Source organism: Ascaphus truei, chromosome 4 (genome assembly GCF_040206685.1).
Source record: "Ascaphus truei isolate aAscTru1 chromosome 4, aAscTru1.hap1, whole genome shotgun sequence".
Classification (NCBI taxonomy): domain Eukaryota; kingdom Metazoa; phylum Chordata; class Amphibia; order Anura; family Ascaphidae; genus Ascaphus; species Ascaphus truei.
The window spans coordinates 9,822,817-9,849,519 of NC_134486.1; the positions used below are offsets into that span (position 1 = coordinate 9,822,817).

The 26,703-nt window shown below is 48.7% G+C and overlaps 1 protein-coding gene across 6 annotated transcripts in view; it reads right to left on the reverse strand.

Annotated features, from left to right (window-relative positions):
• LOC142492573 (DNA (cytosine-5)-methyltransferase 3A-like) overlaps positions 1-26,703 on the reverse strand; it is a 348,275-nt gene that overhangs the window by 314,751 nt on the left and 6,821 nt on the right. For 5 of the 6 annotated variants that reach the window (XM_075595320.1, XM_075595319.1, XM_075595316.1 and 2 more), the window contains exon 2: positions 14,131-14,507. In XM_075595320.1, coding sequence (XP_075451435.1) covers positions 14,131-14,205 — 75 coding nt within the window. In that variant the 5' untranslated portion in view covers positions 14,206-14,507. The remainder of the gene's footprint in view (positions 1-14,130; positions 14,508-26,703) is intronic. The other variant, XM_075595315.1, reaches the window with a different exon arrangement.

Genomic DNA, 26,703 nt, shown 5'->3' on the forward strand with positions numbered 1-26,703 from the left:
TGTGTCACCTTTTCCACCTTTAACTAGTCGGGCCTGAGGCCGGGTAACCCTCCCAAACTGCGTCAGCGGCAACTGAAAATCAAAATCAAGTAAGGAACTTGCTCGGTATGTAATAAGAAACCCTTCTTTTGTTACATTACTCTCTCACCCCACCCTCCCCAGCGCCCCATGATGTCCCATACCCTTACCACTTCCTAAACCTTCTTAAAGCCCCTACTAAGTCACTCACCGATCCAATCACCTCCACTGTTGGACCCATCACCATGCCACTGACAAGACTAAATCCAGAGACATGACCGCGACCCCAGCCCACCAACCAAGGAAGCCACACACCCTTTTCTGGCGAAACGCGTAGAGTGGGAGCCGTCCAGACGGGAGAGAGGAGAGAGGCGTGATTGCCATTTAGAAATTCTACCAGCCGCACCCGGAAGTGACGCGACGGAACTAAGCGGAAGTGACGTTCCGGCGGTGAGAGAGGCGAGATTACCCACCCGAGAGGCAGCTCCAGGCTTGAATAGCTGAAGGGGAGTTCAAACAGCCCACGGGAGAATACAGCCCAAATCACACAGTACACCGCCAAAGACGTGGAGTCGCGGAAAGAGGCTATCTGTACCGGGTCCCATTGGAAGAGGCGGGTGAGCCGGAAGCTAACACACTCTTCTCTCCTCACTAATATTGTGAACAATGCTTAATATATTCATTTTTATTGTAAGTGTTCAATTTTAAATATAAAAAGTTTAGTTTTATCATTATACTGGTCTGCACTATGGTATCATTTTTCTTTACATGCACTGGGTTGCTGAGCTGACTATTGGAGACCGCTTCATTAAGTGGAGAACAACATCCATAGCAGAGACCATTGTGTGTCTAAAACGCTTGAAAACAACTTACATCTTGTAAGTAGGTACAACATACGAGCCAAGACAAGATATTGAATTTTGCACTTTAAATACTGTTTACACTTAGATTGCTTTTTTCTGTTCTATTTTCCTCCATGCTCCCCCTGGAATACAACAGGAGTGACGATTTGCGGGACTAGCGAAACCAGTCCCTACCAGCTGGGTTTGAGCAGGGGGTTTGAACCTTTTAAATATCACTATTTGCACGTTATTTAAGCACGTTTTGATTACCTGTTATAAATCAATTGATTTTGTTAACAACATTCACTATATAGTTTTTTAGTGAAATACTAATAGAGCTAGCGCCGTTTTTTTCACCTTCACAAAGCAAGACTAAATCCAGAGACATGACCGCGACCCCAGCCCACCAACCAAGCAAGCTCTCAATGCACCTAACCCAAAGCCTGACCATAATGTCCCCACCCCTGCCCACCAACCAAGCAAGCTCTCAATGCACCTAACCCAACGCCTGACCATAATGTCCCCACCCCTGCCCACAAACCAAGCAAGCTCTCCATGCACCTAACCCAAAACCTGACCATAATGTCCCCACCCCTGCCCACAAACCAAGCAAGCTCTCCATGCACCTAACCCAAAGCCTGACCATAATGTTCCCACTCCTGCCCACCAACCAAGCAAGCTCTCAATGCATCTAACCCAAAGCCTGACCATAATGTTCCCACCCCTGCCCACCAACCAAGCAAGCTCTCCATGCACCAAACCCAAAGCCTGACCATAATGTTCCCACCCCTGCCCACCAACCAAGCAAGCTTTCCATGCACCTAACCCAAAGCCTGACCATAATGTTCCCACCCCTACCCACCAACCAAGCAAGCTCTCAATGCATCTAACCCAAAGCCTGACCATAATGTTCCCACTCCTGCCCACCAACCAAGCAAGCTCTCAATGCATCTAACCCAAAGCCTGACCATAATGTTCCCACTCCTGCCCACCAACCAAGCAAGCTCTCAATGCACCTAACCCAAAGCCTGACCATAATGTCCCCACCCCTGCCCACCAACCAAGCAAGCTCTCAATGCACCTAACCCAACGCCTGACCATAATGTCCCCACCCCTGCCCACCAACCAAGCAAGCTTTCCATGCACCTAACCCATAGCCTGACCATAATGTCCCCACCCCTGCCCACAAACCAAGCAAGCTCTCCATGCACCTAACCCAAAGCCTGACCATAATGTTCCCACCCCTGTCCACCAACCAAGCAAGGTCTCAATGCATCTAATCCAAAGCCTGACCATAATGTTCCCACCCCTGCCCACCAACCAAGCAAGCTCTCCATGCACCAAACCCAAAGCCTGACCATAATGTTCCCACCCCTGCCCACCAACCAAGCAAGCTTTCCATGCACCTAACCCAAAGCCTGACCATAATGTTCCCACCCCTACCCACCAACCAAGCAAGCTCTCAATGCATCTAACCCAAAGCCTGACCATAATGTTCCCACTCCTGCCCACCAACCAAGCAAGCTCTCAATGCATCTAACCCAAAGCCTGACCATAATGTTCCCACTCCTGCCCACCAACCAAGCAAGCTCTCAATGCACCTAACCCAAAGCCTGACCATAATGTCCCCACCCCTGCCCACCAACCAAGCAAGCTCTCAATGCACCTAACCCAACGCCTGACCATAATGTCCCCACCCCTGCCCACAAACCAAGCAAGCTCTCCATGCACCTAACCCAAAACCTGACCATAATGTCCCCACCCCTGCCCACAAACCAAGCAAGCTCTCAATGCATCTAACCCAAAGCCTGACCATAATGTTCCCACCCCTGCCCACCAACCAAGCAAGCTCTCCATGCACCAAACCCAAAGCCTGACCATAATGTTCCCACCCCTGCCCACCAACCAAGCAAGCTTTCCATGCACCTAACCCAAAGCCTGACCATAATGTTCCCACCCCTACCCACCAACCAAGCAAGCTCTCAATGCATCTAACCCAAAGCCTGACCATAATGTTCCCACTCCTGCCCACCAACCAAGCAAGCTCTCAATGCATCTAACCCAAAGCCTGACCATAATGTTCCCACTCCTGCCCACCAACCAAGCAAGCTCTCAATGCATCTAACCCATAACCCGACCATAATGTTCCCACTCCTGCCCACCAACCAAGCAAGCTCTCAATGCATCTAACCCAAAGCCTGACCATAATGTTCCCACTCCTGCCCACCAACCAAGCAAGCTCTCAATGCATCTAACCCAAAGCCTGACCATAATGTTCCCACTCCTGCCCACCAACCAAGCAAGCTCTCAATGCATCTAACCCATAATCGGACCATAATGTTCCCACCCCTACCCACCAACCAAGCAAGCTCTCAATGCACATAACCCATAGCCTGACCATAATGTCCCCACCCCTGCCCACCAACCAAGCAAGCTTTCCATGCACCTAACCCATAGCCTGACCATAATGTTCCCACCCCTACCCACCAACCAAGCAAGCTCTCAATGCATCTAACCCAAAGCCTGACCATAATGTTCCCACCCCTGTCCACCAACCAAGCAAGCTCTCAGTGCATCTAACCTAAAGCCTGACCATAATGTTCCCACCCCTGTCCACCAACCAAGCAAGCTCTCAATGCATCTAACCCAAAGCCTGACCATAATGTTCCCACCCCTGCCCACCAACCAAGCAAGCTCTCAATGCATCTAACCCAAAGCCTGACCATAATGTTCCCACTCCTGCCCACCAACCAAGCAAGCTCTCAATGCATCTAAGCCAAAGCCTGACCATAATGTTCCCACTCCTGCCCACCAACCAAGCAAGCTCTCAATGCATCTAACCCATAACCCGACCATAATGTTCCCACTCCTGCCCACCAACCAAGCAAGCTCTCAATGCATCTAACCCAAAGCCTGACCATAATGTTCCCACTCCTGCCCACCAACCAAGCAAGCTCTCAATGCATCTAACCCAAAGCCTGACCATAATGTTCCCACTCCTGCCCACCAACCAAGCAAGCTCTCAATGCATCTAACCCATAACCCGACCATAATGTTCCCACCCCTACCCACCAACCAAGCAAGCTCTCAATGCACATAACCCATAGCCTGACCATAATGTTCCCACCCCTACCCACCAACCAAGCAAGCTTTCCATGCACCTAACCCATAGCCTGACCATAATGTTCCCACCCCTACCCACCAACCAAGCAAGCTCTCAATGCATCTAACCCAAAGCCTGACCATAATGTTCCCACCCCTGTCCACCAACCAAGCAAGCTCTCAATGCATCTAACCCAAAGCCTGACCATAATGTTCCCACCCCTGTCCACCAACCAAGCAAGCTCTCAATGCATCTAACCCAAAGCCTGACCATAATGTTCCCACTCCTGCCCACCAACCAAGCAAGCTCTCAATGCACCTAACCCAAAGCCTGACCATAATGTCCCCACCCCTGCCCACCAACCAAGCAAGCTCTCAATGCACCTAACCCAAAGCCTGACCATAATGTTCCCACCCCTACCCACCAACCAAGCAAGCTCCCAATGCACCTAACCCATAACCTGACCATAATGTTCCCACTCCTGCCCACCAACCAAGCAAGCTCTCAATGCACCTAACCCAAAGCCTGACCATAATGTCCCCACCCCTGCCCACCAACCAAGCAAGCTCTCAATGCACCTAACCCAAAGCCTGACCATAATGTTCCCACCCCTACCCACCAACCAAGCAAGCTCTCAATGCATCTAACCCATAACCTGACCATAATGTCCCCACCCCTGCCAACCAACCAAGCAAGCTCTCAATGCACATAACCCATAGCCTGACCATAATGTCCCCACCCCCGCCAACCAACCAAGCAAGCTCTCAATGCACATAACCCAAAGCCTGACCATAATGTCCCCACCCCTGCCCACCAACCAAGCAAGCTTTCCATGCACCTAACCCAAAGCCTGACCATAATGTTCGACACACGACCCAATTTGGATGTGCTGAGCTGAGACGGAGAGGTCTGCGACGGAGACAGCGGGGAGTAACCTACCTGATGACATCACTTTATTATGTGTCTGATTCCTTATGACACTGTGTAAGTGTTGAATTTTAAACTGTTTCTATAAAAAAAATTATGTATTGGATTACGCTATGGATGTCTTTTTCTCTTTATTCTGATTGGTGAAATCTTCCTGAGTGACACCGCATGCTATCACATCTGATTGAAGTTCCAGCATTCACATACCAGAGTCAAGCCTAATGCCACTGATCTCTGAAACGCCTTATTTAGATTGATACCACGTGAGTCTCCACTTGACAGAGTTTTTAAGAACACATTCAAGTTATGAACTTTATTTGCACTATGTTATATTTTTTCTTTATTGCATATTGAACCTGCACTCCCCTACACCTTGAGGCATAATGTTCCAACACTAATTCCTAATCACTCATTAACACTCACACTTATTAGCGCTACTCTTTGTTTGTGTCAGATATATATATACGCACACACAGTCATGTGAAAAAGAAAGTACACCCTCTTTGAATTCTATGGTTTTACATAACAGGACATAATAACAATCATCTGTCCCTTAGCAGGTCATAAAATTAGGTAAATACAACCTCAGATGAACAACAGCACATGACATATTACACCGTGTCATGATTTATTTAACAAAAATAAAGCCAAAATGGATAAGCCATGTGTGAAAAACTAAGTACACCTTATGATTCAATAGCTTGTAGAACCACTTTTAGCAGCAATAACTTGAAGTAATCGTTTTCTGTATGACTTTATCAGTCTCTCACATTGTTGTGTAGGAATTTTGGCCCACTCTTCTTTACAACGTTGCTTCAGTTCATTGAGGTTTGTGGGTATTTGTTTATGCACAGCTCTCTTAAGGTCCTGCCACAGCATTTCAATTGGGTTGAAGTCTGACATTTGACTGGGTCATTGCAACACCTTGATTCTTTTCTTTTTCAGCCATTCTGTTGTAGATTTGTTGGTGTGCTTGGGATCATTGTCCTGTTGCATGGCCCAATTTCGGCCAAGCTTTAGCTGTCGGACAGATGGCCTCACATTTGACTCTAGAATACTTTGTTATACAGAGGAGTTCATGGTCGACTCAATGACTGCAAGGTTCCCAGGTCCTGTGGCTGCAAAACAAGTCCAAATCATCAACCCTCCACCACCGTGCTGGACAGTTGGTATGAGGTGTTTGTGCTGATATGCTGTGTTTAGTTTTCCCAAAACGTGGCGCTGTGCATTATGGCCAAACATCTCCACTTTGGTCTCGTCTGTCCAAAGGACATTGTTCCAGAAGTCTTGGGGTTTGTTCAGATGCAACTTTGCAACCTAAGCCGTGCTGCCATGTTCTTTTTAAAGAGAAGAGGCTTTCTCCTGGCAACCCTTTCAAACCAATGCGACAGAGTGATGGTGTAGAAACAGGCACTAAAACTTCAAAACGTGATATATATACCAAATAAACAATTGTGCAATATAAAGTGTGAATAACGTGATAAAATTAAGGTTGTAACTCCCTGCTCAAACCATCTGGTGGGGTTTGTCTTCGCTTTACCCCAAATAGCAACCCTTCCAAACAAACCATACTTGTTCAGTTTTTTTCTAATTGTACTGTCATGAACTTTAACATTTAACATGCTAACTGAGGCCTGTAGGGTCTGAGATGTAACTCTTGGCTTTTTTGCAATTTCTCTGAGCATTGCACGGTCTGACCTTGGGGTGAATTTGCTGGGACGTCCACTCCTGGGAAGATTGGCAACTGTCTTGAATGTTTTCCACTTTTGAATAATCATTCTCACTGTAGAATGATGGACTTTAAATTGTTTGGAAATGGCCTTATAACCCTTCCCAGATTGATGGGCAACAACAATTGCTTCTCTAAGATCATTGCTGATGTCTTTCCTCCTTGGCATTGTGTTAACACACACCTGAATGCTCTAGACCAGCAAACTGCTAAAACTTCAGCTTTAATGGAGGTGGTCACACTTGCTGATGATCAATTAATCAAGGGCATTTGATTAGCAGCACCTGTCTGCTACTTAGCATCTTAATTCCTATGGAAGCAGTAAGGGTGTACTTAGTTTTTCACACACAGCTTCTCCATTTTGGCTTTATTTTTGTTAAATAAATCATGACACGGTGTAACATGTCATGTGTTGTTCATCTGAGGTTGTATTTACCTAATTTTAAGACCTGCTAAGGAACAGATGATTGTTATTATGTCCTGATATGTAAAACCATGGAATTCAAAGAGGGTGTACTTTCTTTTGCACATGTCTGTATATACATATACACACACATGGAAATAGCCGTGTTAGTCCAGTTGCAATAGTGCAGAATAAATGAGTTCTTCAGTATTAGGTGATACCTTTTTTATTTAGACCAACAATTTATGTCATAGGACAAGTTTTTGAGAGTTCTCCTCTCTTCCTCAGGTCGCCAATATAGATATATATATATATATATATATATATATATATATATATATATATATATATATATATGTATATATATATATATATGACTTTATGTATATGTTTATTATGTAGCCTTGTTTTCATATAGGTATGTACCCTTTTAATTCAATACCGCAAACAATGTACTTCAAGCTTTACAAAATAAGTATTAAAATACAGGGAAATAAAATGCAATTAATGCATCAGACATAAAAGAATACGATAGGATAAGGAATACCTGACCCACAGAGCTTGCAATCAAACCCCCAGTTTCATCAAGCTCCGTTCCGGGCTAATGTCCCAGAACAGACCTTGTCTCCCTTTGACTTGAATGGGAATTAACTCCCATTTGGGTGCGCTAACCCGTAGCCTGAGCTTGATGAATCACCCGCCCAGAAGTGGGTATTTGTATCTGTCCTTTGCCGCTGGAGAAGTAATGACGGATTTCACGTTACAGTGTCTCATTGATATGAAGGTGGCCCAAACATGAAGAGAAGATTGGCCCCCAAAAAAAGATCAGGGAAATCTAAGAGTGTCTGAAGCCTCTGCCAAAGGGTCACCCCTGGGCCAGCCTTTCACACCATTCAACGGGAGTACACAGTCATCACAGTGACAATGCCACTCGTTTGCATATCTATTGGATCATCTCAAGAGCCGGTTCTCTTTCAGGCATCGCAGTCCACAATATGCCCTAAATTAACAATGCTAATGAATCCGTCATTAATTATACAAGTCCTCAGTAACCATTATGTGCTTTGTTTACTATTTTTTTTGCCTAGAGAACAATTTTACATAAAAGGGGCACTCCTATTACTCTTGTGTCTTGGATGGAATGTTTGTGGGTGTAGCAAGATGCCATGAGGCCGAGATGTGCTGGCAGCAGCGTCCTCGCAGGTTTCCTTCCCAGAATGCCTAGTGGTCCTCATGGCCACCACCTCTGAAGCCTTGGCTGTTAATGGTTATTGCAAAAGCAACAACGCCGAGTTATCAAACCGGGGGACGGCTTAAACAGAAGTTCAAATCTTCAATCCTTTCAGATGTGAGATATCAAATGCCCGACAGGACGACATGAACACTCCCCGGGCTCTATGTATCAAGGTAAACGTGGAGCCCTACTGGGGCAATAAAAGTGTGAGGAAGTACCCCCGGGAAAATATGGTGGGTTTGTGTAATCTCCTTCCAGCACAGGTGGGAGATATAGTAAGGGAATAGGAAAATGCTTGGGGTAGACATGAGGCTGAATCCAAAACATGAAAGAAAGACAAGGAACAGAAAATAGCCCAACACAAATCCCACGTCTGTCTCCATGTTTCTGTATACGAGATCTTGTGTCGCTTCTGTAGTGAACATATACATTTTAACAATGTAGCCCGGCTAGAGCAATGTGTGGCAGCTGGAGAACAGTCCTACACACGTCTAAACAAGAAGGTTCAAGTACAGAACACCAATCTCACGCATTGTCTCAACTCAACACATCTCAGACTTGTTCTACTCCAACGTACACCCTGCGGTTCAAAGTTACTAAGTGGTGATGCTCCATAAGGTCCCATCCAGCACCAGAAGACCTCTCACTGCTCATTCGCTTCAATGGGCCGGAAGGAATTGCTCCCGGCACTGCAAGTTGCCATATGGAGTAGTATTGCTTAGTAACAATGGCCCAGTGTGTCTCTCAACACATTAGCATAGGAGTTGGTAAGGAGCTTCCCAGCCAGGGATGCAACCAGTAATACAAATACTTTTTGCACACACCTGTGATCTGCCCCCCCTCCCCCCGCCACTCCCACAGAGCGACATGTGGCAGTGGGGAAGACGACGGTCACGGCTGCCACCCCAAAATGAATAATGTGAAACCCTGACACATTATGTCATACTGCTTTTTGTAACCCCAGAACCAAATCGGAGGGTTCCCTGAACCCTTCCATTTTACACACTGCCTGTACTATTCCTATATCTGCATCTCTTACGTTGTGCTCTTCAATTTCAGATAATCTTTGATGTAAAATTATTTTTGATGGGCCTCTTAAAGCAGCAACCAGCGCTGCTCACCTTTTAAAACGTATTTATTTTATATTTAACCTGAAGTTGGGGGTGCCTCGGAGCTGCTCAGCGGGGGCCCGACCTCAGAGGACTTCCCCAAGAGATCTGTGATTATGTTCACTGGAGAAGAATACTTGTCTGGTGGAAACAATATGGCTATCAACGTGAGGCTGGCTCCGGAAGCCAATAGAAAGACACTATGTCATCAGGAGATGCCATCGCAGCTTCTGATTGGTTGATGATAGTGGCTATATTAACTTTTTTTTATGCATTTTACAAGCAAGTAAAGTAGCTCATATCTCGGGAAACCGGCGAGTCTCCAGAGTTTAGGATCCCTGTGAATCAGCTCTGGGGTTCCATCAATGGCGGATTTCACATTTGGCCCGGGGCTAAGGCGGCAAAATTTGGGGGCGACATACAGAGGCCCCGCTCTCTTCCCCACTGAGTGCCGGGGGAAGAGTGTGAAGCCTCTGTAAAGGTCTCTTACCTTCTCTTTGGCGGTGTGGCGTCAAATGACGCTACAAGATCACATGGCGACGCATTGCCATAACAACGTGATGTCACATGGTGTTGCGGAAACGCGGCATCACGTGACGTTGTGGTGTCATTTGATGCTGCGACGCTGCAGAATGAGGCGGCCCGGGGTAAGTGCCTATGGGCGGCAAAATGTTAAATCCGCCACTGGGCTCCATAGTAATAAAACAAGACAGCTGCATTAAACATGGCTACATATATATATCTTATTATATATTAGTGAAAGCACTGTATGCCTGTCTGCATCTTCCTGTGTCCCTAGGGGAAATCTCATTGGTCCCTTGGGCCGCCCGCCCCCGCACCTCTCATTGGCCTGAGGCGGAGTGACGACACACACACACACACACACCAAGTCATCGTGACCCACGCGCACCTCCTCCTCTCCCCGTGTCTCCCTGTTTCCCCCGCTTTCACCCCCCCCCGGCGCCGCTACAGTCAGTGGGGGAGCGGAGCGAGCGCCCAGGACACCCCCCACGGCTCTCAAGCACGCGCCGCGCGCCCCCGCACTCTCCTCCTCTCCCCGTGTCAGCTCCCCCCCGGTGCTCCGCTCAGCTCTCCCCCCCGGTGCTCCGCTCAGCTCCCCCCCGGTGCTCCGCTCACGTCCCCCCCGGTGCTCCACTCACCTCCCCCCCGGTACTCCACTCACCTCCCCCCCGGTACTCCACTCACCTCCCCCCCGGTGCTCCGACAGGCAGTGGATACGCGGCGCCTAAGATGGCGGCGCCCGGAAGGACCCCCTTCCTCCCTCGCGGAGTAAGATGACAGCGGACGGAAGGAGAGGTGACGTGTGTGTGTGTGTGTGTCACTGTGTGTGTGTGTCACTGTGTGTGTGTGTGACACTGTGTGTGGGGGGGGACACTGTGTGTGTGTGACACTGTGTGTGTGTGTGTTACACTGTGTGTGTGTGTTACACTGCCTCTTACTCCTGTCTGTGTGTGTGTGTGTGACACTGTGTGTGTGTGTGTGTGTGTGACAGTCTGTGGTGGGGGCCGGGGGTGATGTGGTGGGGGCCGGGGGGTGATGTGGTGGGGGCCGGGGGTGATGCAGGGGGGGGGCAGTAATGTGAGGTGCAAGGGGGGGGAAGAGTCATGTGAGGTGCAAGGGGCGGAGAGTGATGTGATGTGCAAGGCGGGGGACACTGATGTGGGGGCCAGGAGGGGTGGAGAGTGATGTGGGGTGCAGGGAGGGGAGACCGCAGATGTGAAGGAGGGGGGGGACGGAGCTGTGAAGAGGGGGGGGGGGGGGGCGGAGCTGTGAAGGGGAACGGAGTTGTGAACGTGGGGGCCAGCCAGCTGTGATGGTAAATCACGGGCAACGCCGGGTATATCAGCTAGTATATATATATATATATACATATATATATATAACATATGATGTATAGGTGGATTTCAACCCAAAGCCGGCCATGGCATAGGGGGAACCAAGCAATGCTCTATTTGTATGTAATCCAATTGCATTCGCTTGCTCGCTTTGTTTCGACAAACACTTTTTTTTGTAGCCCATACAAGAGAAAGCACACAGACAAACACAAAGTCCATCAAAAGCGACATTTCTATTTGTTTTTTTTATGAGAAATTCTTTGGAAAAACAACAAATGTAAATGGTCTCCGTTAAATAAATATAATTATACTTAAAGGAGCAGATGCTCCCGCCAATTTATTTTGTTAATTTCCGCTCCAGGGACAAATTACAAGGCAATAATACATATACTTAGATTTGTACTAAATATTTTAAAAAAAAGTACTGGCTGTATTGTTCCATAATCTGGTGTAATGTCTTCGAAAGAGACCTAACTGCTATAATAAAAAATATACATCACCTTAATTGATATGGCAATTAATGAAAACATTATGTAAGGACATATAGAGCAAACGGAACACAAAAACCTGTGTGGCAGAACCAGACTTCAGGAGACGGGGGGGCCCAATAGATGCATCCAAAAGGATCCTCCCATGAGAGAATCTTTTTGGATCTACTGGGGGGGGGGGGGGGGGAAGCCTGTGTCCTCCATGCCAAGGAGTGCAGTGATACTGTATAAACACTCTACTCTAATTCCCCCCTACTGTTTGTGATGGTTTATTCCACTGAAAATCGCCTAGTGCTGTCCATCGGGTTTTTTTGTTCTCTACGCTATATATCCTTACATATGCTTCATCTACTGCCATATCAATTAGAATTATATATATATATATATTTTATTATGATCATTAGGTCTCTTTTCTAAGACATTACACCGGATTATGAAACAATACAGCTTTTTAATGTTTTATTACAGTGTTGTAACATTTAGTACACATTTAGACATGTTTTAGTGCCTTGAACGTGTACTTAGATAATACAGTATGTATTATGTTTAGACTACATACAATTCCTTCTCTTTCTGTTATACTGTTGCTTGTCTTTAAAGATATGCAACTGTTGTTTTTTTTTTAATCATTCTTTGATGTGTATAATCAATTTAAACACGAACTGTCCTACTGAGGGTTAATGCTTACAGTATAACCATATCAAAATGGCCAAACGATCGCTATTTAATGATTTCTTGTTGTCGAGTCCTCCCCTTCGGAATAAAGATGGACAAAAAACACTCTGCGATTCCCTTTGTACGGAGGAGTGCTCCGCGATTCTCTCTCATCCGCTAAGTCACGAGGTCGGCAGAAAATTCCCAATCCAATAAACAGATGCAGTCTGAATTCGCGAAACTAAAAAGTCCCAAAACGCCCACGCGTTTTGCGGAACCGTTCCACTTCCTCAGGGGTATTTCCACGAAACGTGTAGGACAGACAGTGTGGGTCTTTTTAGTTAAACAAATTCAGACTGCATCTGTTCATTGGATTGAGCATTTTCTACCGACCTCATGACTTAGCAGATGTAGGCTCTATAAGTGTGTTCCTGACACGGCGATTTAATTCATAGGGGCAGATCAATTCCCCCCGCTGGTGTAAGACAGAGAGCCGCGCACCCGGGAGAGGGAATCAAGGAGCTCTCCTACGTACAAGGGATTCATATTGTGTGCTCTAACAGCAACGTCCTTCCTTTGTCTTGGATCATCGCTGGAACCTTTGTATATCTGGTGACAGTGCGTTAAAGATCTGTATTCCTGTAAGGGCCTTACACTTTTATCTTGTAATAGCTTTTTTTAGTACATTTTATCACATTATTGCGTGTCCCTGCGCTTTTAACTCTCCCTTTTGTTTCTAAACTCTGGCGTGTCTGGCGGTTATCCCCCAAAAATGTTGAAAATGATGGCTTTCCAGCACAGTCCAGATGAGAGCACCTTGGAATCACGGCGGTATTCTTAGCATTTAAGTACGGTACATTAACACCGCTGTACTGCATATACAATGTATCCAGTGCCGAAGGGTTTACTGCTCAGCACCCGGGGCGTTACTGGGGTTACTTATTTGGGGGGCATGCTGGGTGTCTCACTGCTTGGATGGAAAGTTTGAGAAAGTAACGGTCTCATATTAGCCCTCCCATGCTACATATCTCATCACCCTTGTCCCCAAAGATGAAAACTATATCAAGCATCGCATACATACATACATACATATCTCCTTGAGAAAGCGCCACTGACGGCGTGAAACGCGTGGGAGGAGCTGGGTTCTCCATGTGGATGTTCACATTTTTTATGTAGTCTAATAAAGTTTTTTAATTCAATTTTTTGCTGGCGAGTTCCAACGTTGGTTCAGGTTTGGACGTCATACCGATCCTCCTTCACTCTATCGCATACATACACTACACTTCAATGATACCAAAGCTTTGTATTACCCAGTTCAAATATAAGACCAAAATAAGGGGGATTTTATTAACCTCTTCACTGTTGACGTTCTGCATCACCTTGCAGTGGGCTGCTGGTCCTGACTACACGGACAGAATATGCAATCATCCAAATAGTTGGGGATGAAGGGCAACCATACTCCTACCATCCTTTAAAAGACACAGGAGGTTCCAGACAAGTTGCAAATGCACCAAGCATTCCGGCACAGCATGAATCGTACGTCAGCTTGCACGTTACCGAGGAAAGGCACCAGTGTTTCAATCAGCAGGGTGCCCCTTTCAATCAGCGGGGTGCCCCTGGTGAGGGTCACACATTGTCCACGATGTGGGCACAGGACGTTTCTGACGCCTCTCATGACGCAGACCTCTACAGCCACAGGCAGACTTGTGAAGACACAGCTGCCGGCGGCGTTCCCTGCAGGAACACGCCAGGTGACACGTCGCTTACCTTGTGCGCTTGGATGGCGTCCGTCTCCGGAGCGGGGCTGCTGGTGTTGATGATGTTGCCATTGGACGGCATCATTGGGAACCAATTTCTTTAAAACCAAAGTCCAGTTTTTTGTTTTGTTGTTGTTTGTTAAGAAACAAGAGAATCCGTGGTAGCACTGGTTAAAAATCCCAAATTATTAAAAATGAGAACAATTTAAAAAGAATATATATATTTTATCTTTTTTTTCCTTTTTCTAAAAAAACAGCACCAAATGGAAGAGTTCCCGTTCTGCGCTCGATCCCGTTCTGCACTCGTTCCTGTTCTGCGCTCTTTCCCGTTCTGCGCTCGTTCCCGTTCTGCGCTCGATCCCTTACTCCAGATCTTTCCGTCTTCTGCTGCAAGAAAACAAAGGAAGAAATTAATCGTGGGAAAAACACTAAAGTATTATCAGTGTATATTCATTTATACAAAAACAGACTACTGCTACCAACATGCAGTGCCAAATATGTATACACCATTTATATACACGCCGACTATCTGTACCTCCCATTTATATACACACCGACTATCTGTACCTCCCATTTATATACACGCCGACTATCTGTACCTCCCATTTATATACACACCGACTATCTGTACCTCCCATTTATATACACGCCGACTATCTGTACGTACAATTTATATACAAGCCGACTATCTGTACCTCCCATTTATATACACACCGACTATCTGTACCTCCCATTTATATACACGCCGACTATCTGTACCTCCCATTTATATACACACCGACTATCTGTACCTCCCAATTATATACACGCCGACTATCTGTACGTACCATTTATATACACGCCGACTATCTGTACCTCCCATTTATATACACACCGACTATCTGTACCTCCCATTTATATACACGCCGACTATCTGTACGTACAATTTATATACAAGCCGACTATCTGTACCTCCCATTTATATACACACCGACTATCTGTACCTCCCATTTATATACACGCCGACTATCTGTACCTCCCATTTATATACACGCCGACTATCTGTACGTACCATTTATATACACACCGACTATCTGTACCTCCCATTTATATACACACCGACTATCTGTACCTCCCATTTATATACACACCGACTATCTGTACCAACCATTTATATACACGCCGACTATCTGTACGTACAATTTATATACACGCCGACTATCTGTACCTCCCATTTATATACACACCGACTAGCTGTACCTCCCATTTATATACACGCCGACTATCTGTACCTCCCATTTATATACACACCGACTAGCTGTACCTCCCATTTATATACACGCCGACTATCTGTACCTCCCATTTATATACACACCGACTAGCTGTACCTCCCATTTATATACACACCGACTAGCTGTACCTCCCATTTATATACACACCGACTAGCTGTACCTCCCATTTATATACACACCGACTATCTGTACCAACCATTTATATACACGCCGACTATCTGTACGTACAATTTATATACACGCCGACTATCTGTACCTCCCATTTATATACACACCGACTAGCTGTACCTCCCATTTATATACACACCGACTATCTGTACCAACCATTTATATACACACCGACTATCTGTACCTCCCATTTATATACACGCCGACTATCTGTACCTCCCATTTATATACACACCGACTAGCTGTACCTCCCATTTATATACACACCGACTATCTGTACCTCCCATTTATATACACGCCGACTATCTGTACCTCCCATTTATATACACGCCGACTATCTGTACCTCCCATTTATATACACACCGACTATCTGTACCTCCCATTTATATACACGCTGACTATCTGTACCTCCCATTTACATACACGCCGACTATCTGTACCTCCCATTTATATACACACCGACTATCTGTACCTCCCATTTATATACACGCCGACTATCTGTACCTCCCATTTATATACACGCCGACTATCTGTACCTCCCATTTATATACACACCGACTATCTGTACCTCCCATTTATATACACGCCGACTATCTGTACGTACCATTTATATACACGCCCACTATCTGTACCTCCCATTTATATACACGCCGACTATCTGTACCTCCCATTTATATACACGCCGACTATCTGTACGTACCATTTATATACACGCCGACTATCTGTACGTACCATTTATATACACGCCGACTATCTGTACCTCCCAATTATATACACGCTGACTATCTGTACCTCCCATTTATATACACGCTGACTATCTGTACGTACCATTTATATACACGCCGACTATCTGTACCTCCCATTTATATACACGCTGACTATCTGTACCTCCCATTTATATACACGCCGACTATCTGTACCTCCCATTTATATACACGCCGACTATCTGTACCTCCCATTTATATACACGCTGACTATCTGTACGTACCATTTATATACACGCCGACTATCTGTACCTCCCAATTATATACACGCTGACTATCTGTACCTCCCATTTATATACACGCTGACTATCTGTACGTACCATTTATATACACGCCGACTATCTGTACCTCCCATTTATATACACGCCGACTATCTGTACCTCCCATTTATATACACGCTGACTATCTGTACGTACCATTTATATACACGCCGACTATCTGTACCTCCCATTTATATACACGCTGACTATCTGTACCTCCCATTTATATACACGCCGACTATCTGTACCTCCCAATTATATACACGCCGACTATCTGTACCTCCCATTTATATACACGCTGACTATCTGTACGTACCATTTATATACACGCCCACTATCTGTACCTCCCATTTATATACACGCCGACTATCTGTACGTACCATTTATATACACGCTGACTATCTGTACGTACCATTTATATACACGCCGACTATCTGTACCTCCCATTTATATACACGCCGACTATCTGTACCTCCCAATTATATACACGCCCACTATCTGTACCTCCCATTTATATACACGCCGACTATCTGTACGTACCATTTATATACACACCGACTATCTGTACCTCCCATTTATATACACGCCCACTATCTGTACCTGCCATTTATATACACGCCGACTATCTGTACGTACCATTTATATACACGCCGACTATCTGTACCTCCCATTTATATACACGCCGACTATCTGTACCTCCCATTTATATACACGCCGACTATCTGTACGTACCATTTATATACACGCCGACTATCTGTACCTCCCATTTATATACACGCCGACTATCTGTACCTCCCATTTATATACACGCCGACTATCTGTACGTACCATTTATATACACGCCGACTATCTGTACCTCCCATTTATATACACGCTGACTATCTGTACCTCCCATTTATATACACGCCGACTATCTGTACCTCCCATTTATATACACGCCGACTATCTGTACCTCCCATTTATATACACGCCGACTATCTGTACCAACCATTTATATACACGCCGACTATCTGTACCTCCCATTTATATACACGCTGACTATCTGTACGTACCATTTATATACACGCCGACTATCTGTACCTCCCATTTATATACACGCCGACTATCTGTACCTCCCATTTATATACACGCCGACTATCTGTACCTCCCATTTATATACACACCGACTATCTGTACCTCCCATTTATATACACGCTGACTATCTGTACCTCCCATTTATATACACGCCGACTATCTGTACGTACCATTTATATACACGCTGACTATCTGTACCTCCCATTTATATACACGCCGACTATCTGTACCTCCCATTTATATACACGCCGACTATCTGTACCTCCCATTTATATACACGCCGACTATCTGTACCAACCATTTATATACACGCCGACTATCTGTACCAACCATTTATATACACGCTGACTATCTGTACCTCCCATTTATATACACGCCGACTATCTGTACCTCCCATTTATATACACACCGACTATCTGTACCTACCATTTATATACACGCCGACTATCTGTACCTCCCATTTATATACACGCTGACTATCTGTACCTCCCATTTATATACACGCTGACTATCTGTACCTCCCATTTATATACACGCCAACTATCTGTACCTCCCAATTATATACACGCCGACTATCTGTACCTCCCATTTATATACACGCCGACTATCTGTACCTCCCATTTATATACACACCGACTATCTGTACCTACCATTTATATACACGCCGACTATCTGTACCTCCCATTTATATACACACCGACTATCTGTACCTCCCATTTATATACACGCCGACTATCTGTACCTCCCATTTATATACACGCCGACTATCTGTACCTCCCATTTATATACACGCCGACTATCTGTACCTCCCATTTATATACACGCCGACTATCTGTACCTCCCATTTATATACACGCCGACTATCTGTACCAACCATTTATATACACGCCGACTATCTGTACCAACCATTTATATACACGCTGACTATCTGTACCTCCCATTTATATACACGCCGACTATCTGTACCTCCCATTTATATACACGCCGACTATCTGTACCTCCCATTTATATACACGCCGACTATCTGTACCTCCCAATTATATACACACCGACTATCTGTACCTCCCATTTATATACACGCCGACTATCTGTACCTCCCATTTATATACACGCCGACTATCTGTACCTCCCATTTATATACACGCCGACTATCTGTACCTCCCATTTATATACACGCCGACTATCTGTACCTCCCATTTATATACACGCCGACTATCTGTACGTACCATTTATATACACGCCGACTATCTGTACCTCCCATTTATATACACGCCGACTATCTGTACGTACCATTTATATACACGCCGACTATCTGTACCTCCCATTTATATACACACCGACTATCTGTACCTCCCATTTATATACACGCCGACTATCTGTACGTACCATTTATATACACGCCGACTATCTGTACCTCCCATTTATATACACACCGACTATCTGTACCTCCCATTTATATACACGCCGACTATCTGTACCTCCCATTTATATACACACCGACTATCTGTACCTCCCATTTATATACACACCGACTATCTGTACCTCCCATTTATATACACGCCGACTATCTGTACCTCCCATTTATATACACGCCGACTATCTGTACCTCCCATTTATATACACGCCGACTATCTGTACCTCCCATTTATATACACGCCCACTATCTGTACCTCCCATTTATATACACGCCGACTATCTGTACCTCCCAATTATATACACGCCGACTATCTGTACGTACCATTTATATACACGCCGACTATCTGTACCTCCCATTTATATACACGCCGACTATCTGTACCTCCCATTTATATACACATCGACTATCTGTACCTCCCATTTATATACACGCCGACTATCTGTACCTCCCATTTATATACACGCCGACTATCTGTACCAACCATTTATATACACGCCGACTATCTGTACCTCCCATTTATATACACGCCGACTATCTGTACCTCCCATTTATATACACGCCCACTATCTGTACCTCCCATTTATATACACGCCGACTATCTGTACCTCCCAATTATATACACGCCGACTATCTGTACGTACCATTTATATACACGCCGACTATCTGTACCTCCCATTTATATACACGCCGACTATCTGTACCTCCCATTTATATACACATCGACTATCTGTACCTCCCATTTATATACACGCCGACTATCTGTACCTCCCATTTATATACACGCCGACTATCTGTACCAACCATTTATATACACGCCGACTATCTGTACCTCCCATTTATATACACGCCGACTATCTGTACCTCCCATTTATATACACGCCGACTATCTGTACCTACCATTTATATACACGCCGACTATCTGTACCTCCCATTTATATACACGCCGACTATCTGTACCTCCCATTTATATACACGCCGACTATCTGTACCTCCCATTTATATACACGCCGACTATCTGTACCTCCCATTTATATACACGCCAACTATCTGTACGTACCATTTATATACACGCCGACTATATATACCTCCCATTTATATACACGCCGACTATCTGTACCAACCATTTATATACACACCGACTATCTGTACGTACCATTTATATACACGCCGATTATCTGTACCTCCCATTTATATACACGCCGAATCTGTACCTCCCATTTATATACACACCGACTATCTGTACCTCCCATTTATATACACGCCGACTATCTGTACCTCCCATTTATATACACGCCGACTATCTGTACCTCCCATTTATATACACGCCGACTATCTGTACCTCCCATTTATATACACACCGACTAGCTGTACCTCCCATTTATATACACACCGACTATCTGTACGTACCATTTATATACACGCCCACTATCTGTACCTCCCATTTATATACACGCATCAGTACCTATAATTTGGGTATACACACTCACTATAGGTACCTATCTTTTTTTTAAACTCTATCAGTACCTACGCCTTGTATGTAATATAAACACTGATCATTATCTAACACAATCGATCTCTCTCATTTATACATACACTGGCTGTCACTACCAGGCATTTAAACACACACGGACCAGGACCACTTGTATCATCCTATACTCATCCAAACAAAATAATACTCAGTAACTCATTACTTCATATCAACGCACCAGAGTGTGAGGCTATATAGCAATACGAGTGTCAGGGAGCGAAATCTGAGCGCACAGAGGGAGGGAGACACAATCTGAGCGCGCAGAGGGAGGGAGACACAATCTGAGCGCGCAGAGGGAGGGAGACACAATCTGAGCTCGCAGGGGGAGGGAGACACAATCTGAGCTCGCAGGGGGAGGGAGACACAATCTGAGCGCGCAGAGGGAGGGAGACACAATCTGAGCGCGCAGGGGGAGGGAGACACAATCTGAGCGTGCAGAGGGAGGGAGACACAATCTGAGCGCGCAGAGGGAGGGAGACACAATCTGAGCGCACAGAGGGAGGGAGACACAATGTGAGCGCGCAGAGGGAGGGAGACACAATGTGAGCGCGCAGAGGGAGGGAGACACAATCTGAGCACGCAGGGGGAGGGAGACACATGCTGAGCGCGCAGAGGGAGGGAGACATGCTGAGCGCGCAGAGGGAGGGAGACACAATCTGAGCGCGCAGAGGGAGGGAGACACAATCTGAGCACGCAGAGGGAGGGAGACACAATGTGAGCGCGCAGAGGGAGGGAGACACAATGTGAGCGCGCAGAGGGAGGGAGACACAATCTGAGCGCGCATGGGGAGGGAGACACAATCTGAGCGCGCAGAGGGAGGGAGACACAAGCTGAGCGCGCAGAGGGAGGGAGACAAAATCTGAGCGCGCAGAGTGGGGGAAACACAATGTGAGCGCGCAGAGGGAGGGAGACACAATGTGAGCGCGCAGAGGGAGGGAGACACAATGTGAGCGCGCAGAGGGAGGGAGACACAATGTGAGCGCGCAGAGGGAGGGAGACACAATCTGAGCGCGCAGGGGGAGGGAGACACAATGTGAGCTCGCAGGGGGAGGGAGACACAATCTGAGCGCGCAGGGGGAGGGAGACACAATCTGAGCGCGCAGAGGGAGGGAGACACATGCTGATGTATATGAAACACAACCCGGGAGAGGGGACAGCCTGGCACAGATTAAATGTGCAATTTTGCACTGTTTTGGGTAATCTTTATCGCCAAAACAGCGTGGGCCGAAGAGCCTGGAGAAGCGGAGACGCTGAGCGCTCTCCTGTCTCACCGCGGCGGCACAAGACACTGAGCGCTCTTCTGTCTCACCACAGCGGCACAAGACACTGAGCGCTCTCCTGTCTCACCGCGGCGGCACAAGTAACGGAGCGCTCTCCTGTCTCACCGCGGCGGCACAAGACGCTGAGCGCTCTCCTGTCTCACCGCGGCGGCACAAGACACTGAGCGCTCTCCTGTCTCACCGCAGCGGCACAAGACACTGAGCGCTCTCCTGTCTCACCGCGGCGGCACAAGACACTGAGCGCTCTCCTGTCTCACCGCAGCGGCACAAGACACTGAGCGCTCTCCTGTCTCACCGCGGCGGCACAAGACACTGAGCGCTCTCCTGTCTCACCGCAGCGGCACAAGACACTGAGCGCTCTCCTGTCTCACCGCAGCGGCACAAGACACTGAGCGCTCTCCTGTCTCACCCTGCAGGGTCCCTGCTGTGTGAGTCCTACCGGGGCCTGTCTGTCTGTAAGAGACGCGCAGTAAGAGATAGGCGGAATCAGTCACTCTGCGCGCCTCTCACAGGCGATCGCGGGGTTTTATTTAATTTTAAACATTACAATATTGTAACAGGGGGTCTCCGGAGCTGAACCGCATTGATTTAAAGTCCAGGGACCCCCTACTTCCCGAGATACAGACCCCGTTATGGGGTGCCAGTATCTCCCATGCATTGAAATGTCCCGATCACGTGACGCGATACATTTCCATGAATAGGAGATACCGGCCCCGTTATGGGGTGCCGGTATCTCGGGAGGCAGGGGTTGCCCCCTGCTACATTACTGTAATTAAATATCCAGTAAGCACCAATACACAACCCAGCCCGTGCCCCCACATACTGAAAACAAATATTTATTTTTATAATCACAGGATTAATACCACAGGCCGGCGGGGGTCCCCAGGTGGTTCCCACGGGTGTCCGCAGGCCCCACAGTGCTCCCCGGTGGTACCCACGGGTGGCTGGGGGCCTCCGTTGGTCCCCGCTAGGCTCTGTGGCCTCTAGGTGGTCCCCGGGTCATCCCCACAGGTGTCTGGGGACCCTCGGGTGGTTCCTGTGGGTCCCCCACAGCTGTGGGGCCTCCGGTTCTTCCCCGCAGGTGTCCCCCGTGGGTCCTCAGGTGGTCCCCATGGGTATCCAGGGGTCCTCGGGTGGTACCCGTGGGCGTCTGGGGGTCCTTGTGTGTTCCACGTGGGTCCCCGCTGGCCTGCAGTACCATGCCAGTATTTAAAAAAATAAACTTGGCCTACATTTCAATCAATACATCCCCCTCCCCCACCCCCCAAACACATACAGTACAGTAATGGGCAAAATAACTATTCTCCAGATATGGATAACAGATTATTTGCCCATTATTAAACACAACATTAGCCAGGCTGCATAAATAAAGTAAATAAAACCGTTCTACTTATCCCTGGCATTATGAAGGGGTCCTCGTCAGCATACTGCAGTGCCATGTCCTCCGTTGCCAGAAAGAATACATAGCAAAATACATTCTAATGGCCCCTAGCCCCTTAAATCATCTTAGTGGTTAATAACTGCGAGCTGAGACTTGGGAGGGGCGCGATTTCCTCCAGGTACTCCCCGTGTGTTCAACAAGAGCTTGCACAGCCAGAGCCCACGATAGTCCTCTTCCTTTATCGGCTCTTTGATAAGGACATGGTGGGGTGAGGATAAAGAAAACAACTGACTGACAAACACTTCATATTCGCAGGCGCTGAAGCAATGTTATTTCGCACCAAATAAAAGCAGATCGATCTTTTCTATTAGTAAGGTTAGATGTGTTTAGGTAATCCTACTAGACATGTTATATCCTCTACAAAAGGTTGTTTTCTCGGCGTCTGGGCGGGGTTTTACCTTCATCAGTAAAGAACGATGCTATTTAGCTCTCTTGATACATTAGTTATTACCTAGCTGTAAAACATCCAGATTACAGTTTGTCAATTGAGATGTTGGCTGGATTTCCGGAGCTCCGGATCACCTGCAGAAAGCAGGATGTGTTGCATGTTATGTGATATTGTTGCTTTCTGAAGATAATCGCACTATGCCAATGAGTAAGACTGCCGTCCATTAAGGGAGACTCAATCCTTATATGAATTACAACCATAATCCTATGAGGCAGACCGGTATAGGACCTTTGGTGGTGACTGTCACAGGACTAGCAAAGGCGGGCGGTCACGGGACTAGGAGAGGCGGGCGGTCACAGGACTAGGAGAGGCGGGCGGTCACGGGACTAGGAGAGGCGGGCGGTCACGGGACTAGGAGAGGCGGGCGGTCACGGGACTAGGAGAGGTGGGCGGTCACAGGACTAGGAGAGGCAGGCGATCACGGAACTAGGAGAGGCGATCACGGGACTAGGATAGGCGGGCGGTCACGCGACTAGGAGAGGCGGGCGGTCACGCGACTAGGAGAGGCGGGCGGTCACGGGACTAGGAGAGGCGAGCGGTCACAGTAGTAGGCGGGGCGGTCACGGGACTAGGAGAGGCACGCAGTCACGGGACTAGGAGAGGCGGGCAGTCACGGGACTAGGAGAGGCGCGCAGTCACGGGACTGGGAGAGGCGGGCGGTCACGGGACTAGGAGAGGCGGGCGATCACGGGACTAGGAGAGGCGGGCGGTCACGGGACTAGGAGAGGCGGTCACGGGACTAGGAGAGGAGGGCGGTCACGGGACTAGGAGAGGCGGTCACGGGACTAGGAGAGGAGGGCGGTCACGGGACTAGGAGAGGCGGTCACGGGACTAGGAGAGGCGGGCAGTCACGGGACTAGGAGAGGCGATCACGGGACTAGGAGAGGCGGTCACGGGACTAGGAGAGGCGGGCGGTCACGGGACTAGGAGAGGTGGTCACGGGACTAGGAGAGGCGGTCACGGGACTAGGAGAGGCGGGCGGTCACAGGACTAGGAGAGGCGGGCGGTCACGGGACTAGGAGAGGAGGGCGGTCACGGGACTAGGAGAGGCGGTCACGGGACTAGGAGAGGCGGTCACGGGACTAGGAGAGGCGGTCACGGGACTAGGAGAGGCGGTCACGGGACTAGGAGAGGCGGTCACGGGACTAGGAGAGGCGGTCACGGGACTAGGAGAGGCGGGCGATCACGGGACTAGGAGAGGCGGTCACGGGACTAGCAGAGGCGGGCGGTCACGGGACTAGGAGAGGCGATCACGGGACTAGGAGAGGCGGGCAGTCACGGGACTGGGAGAGGCGGGCGGTCACGGGACTAGGAGAGGCGATCACGGGACTAGGAGAGGCGGGCGGTCACGGGACTAGGAGAGCCGGTCACGGGACTAGGAGAGGCGGGCGGTCACAGGACTAGGAGAGGCGGGCGGTCACGGGACTAGGAGAGGCGGGCGGTCACGGGACTAGGAGAGGCGGGCGGTCACGGGACTAGGAGAGGCGGGCGGTCACGGGACTGGGAGAGGCGGTCACGGGACTAGGAGAGGAGGGCGGTCACGGGACTAGGAGAGGCGGGCGGTCACGGGACTAGGAGAGGCGGGCGGTCACGGGACTGGGAGAGGCGGTCACGGGACTAGGAGAGGAGGGCGGTCACGGGACTAGGAGAGGCAATCACGGGACTAGGAGAGGAGGGCGGTCACGCGACTAGGAGAGGCGGGCGGTCACGGGACTAGGAGAGGCGGGCGGTCATGGTCACGGGACTAGGAGATGCGATCACGGGACTAGGAGAGGCGATCACGGGACAAGGAGAGGAGGGCGGTCACGGGACTAGGAGAGGAGGGCGATCACGGGACTAGGAGAGGAGGGCGATCACGGGACTAGGAGAGGCGGGCAGTCACGCGACTAGGAGAGGCGGGCGGTCACGGGACTAGGAGAGGCGGGCGGTCACGGGACTAGGAGAGGCGGGCGATCACGGGACTAGGAGAGGCGGGCGATCACGGGACTAGGAGAGGCGGGCGGTCACGGGACTAGGAGAGGCGGTCACGGGACTAGGAGAGGAGGGCGGTCACGGGACTAGGAGAGGCGGTCACGGGACTAGGAGAGGAGGGCGGTCACGGGACTAGGAGAGGCGGTCACGGGACTAGGAGAGGCGGGCAGTCACGGGACTAGGAGAGGCGATCACGGGACTAGGAGAGGCGGTCACGGGACTAGGAGAGGCGGGCGGTCACGGGACTAGGAGAGGTGGTCACGGGACTAGGAGAGGCGGTCACGGGACTAGGAGAGGCGGGCGGTCACAGGACTAGGAGAGGCGGGCGGTCACGGGACTAGGAGAGGAGGGCGGTCACGGGACTAGGAGAGGCGGTCACGGGTCTAGGAGAGGCGGTCACGGGACTAGGAGAGGCGGTCACGGGACTAGGAGAGGCGGTCACGGGACTAGGAGAGGCGGTCACGGGACTAGGAGAGGCGGTCACGGGACTAGGAGAGGCGGGCGATCACGGGACTAGGAGAGGCGGTCACGGGACTAGCAGAGGCGGGCGGTCACGGGACTAGGAGAGGCGATCACGGGACTAGGAGAGGCGGGCAGTCACGGGACTGGGAGAGGCGGGCGGTCACGGGACTAGGAGAGGCGATCACGGGACTAGGAGAGGCGGGCGGTCACGGGACTAGGAGAGGCGGTCACGGGACTAGGAGAGGCGGGCGGTCACAGGACTAGGAGAGGCGGGCGGTCACGGGACTAGGAGAGGCGGGCGGTCACGGGACTAGGAGAGGCGGGCGGTCACGGGACTAGGAGAGGCGGGCGGTCACGGGACTAGGAGAGGCGCGCAGTGACGGGACTGGGAGAGGCGGTCACGGGACTAGGAGAGGAGGGCGGTCACGGGACTAGGAGAGGCGGGCGGTCACGGGACTAGGAGAGGCGGGCGGTCACGGGACTGGGAGAGGCGGTCACG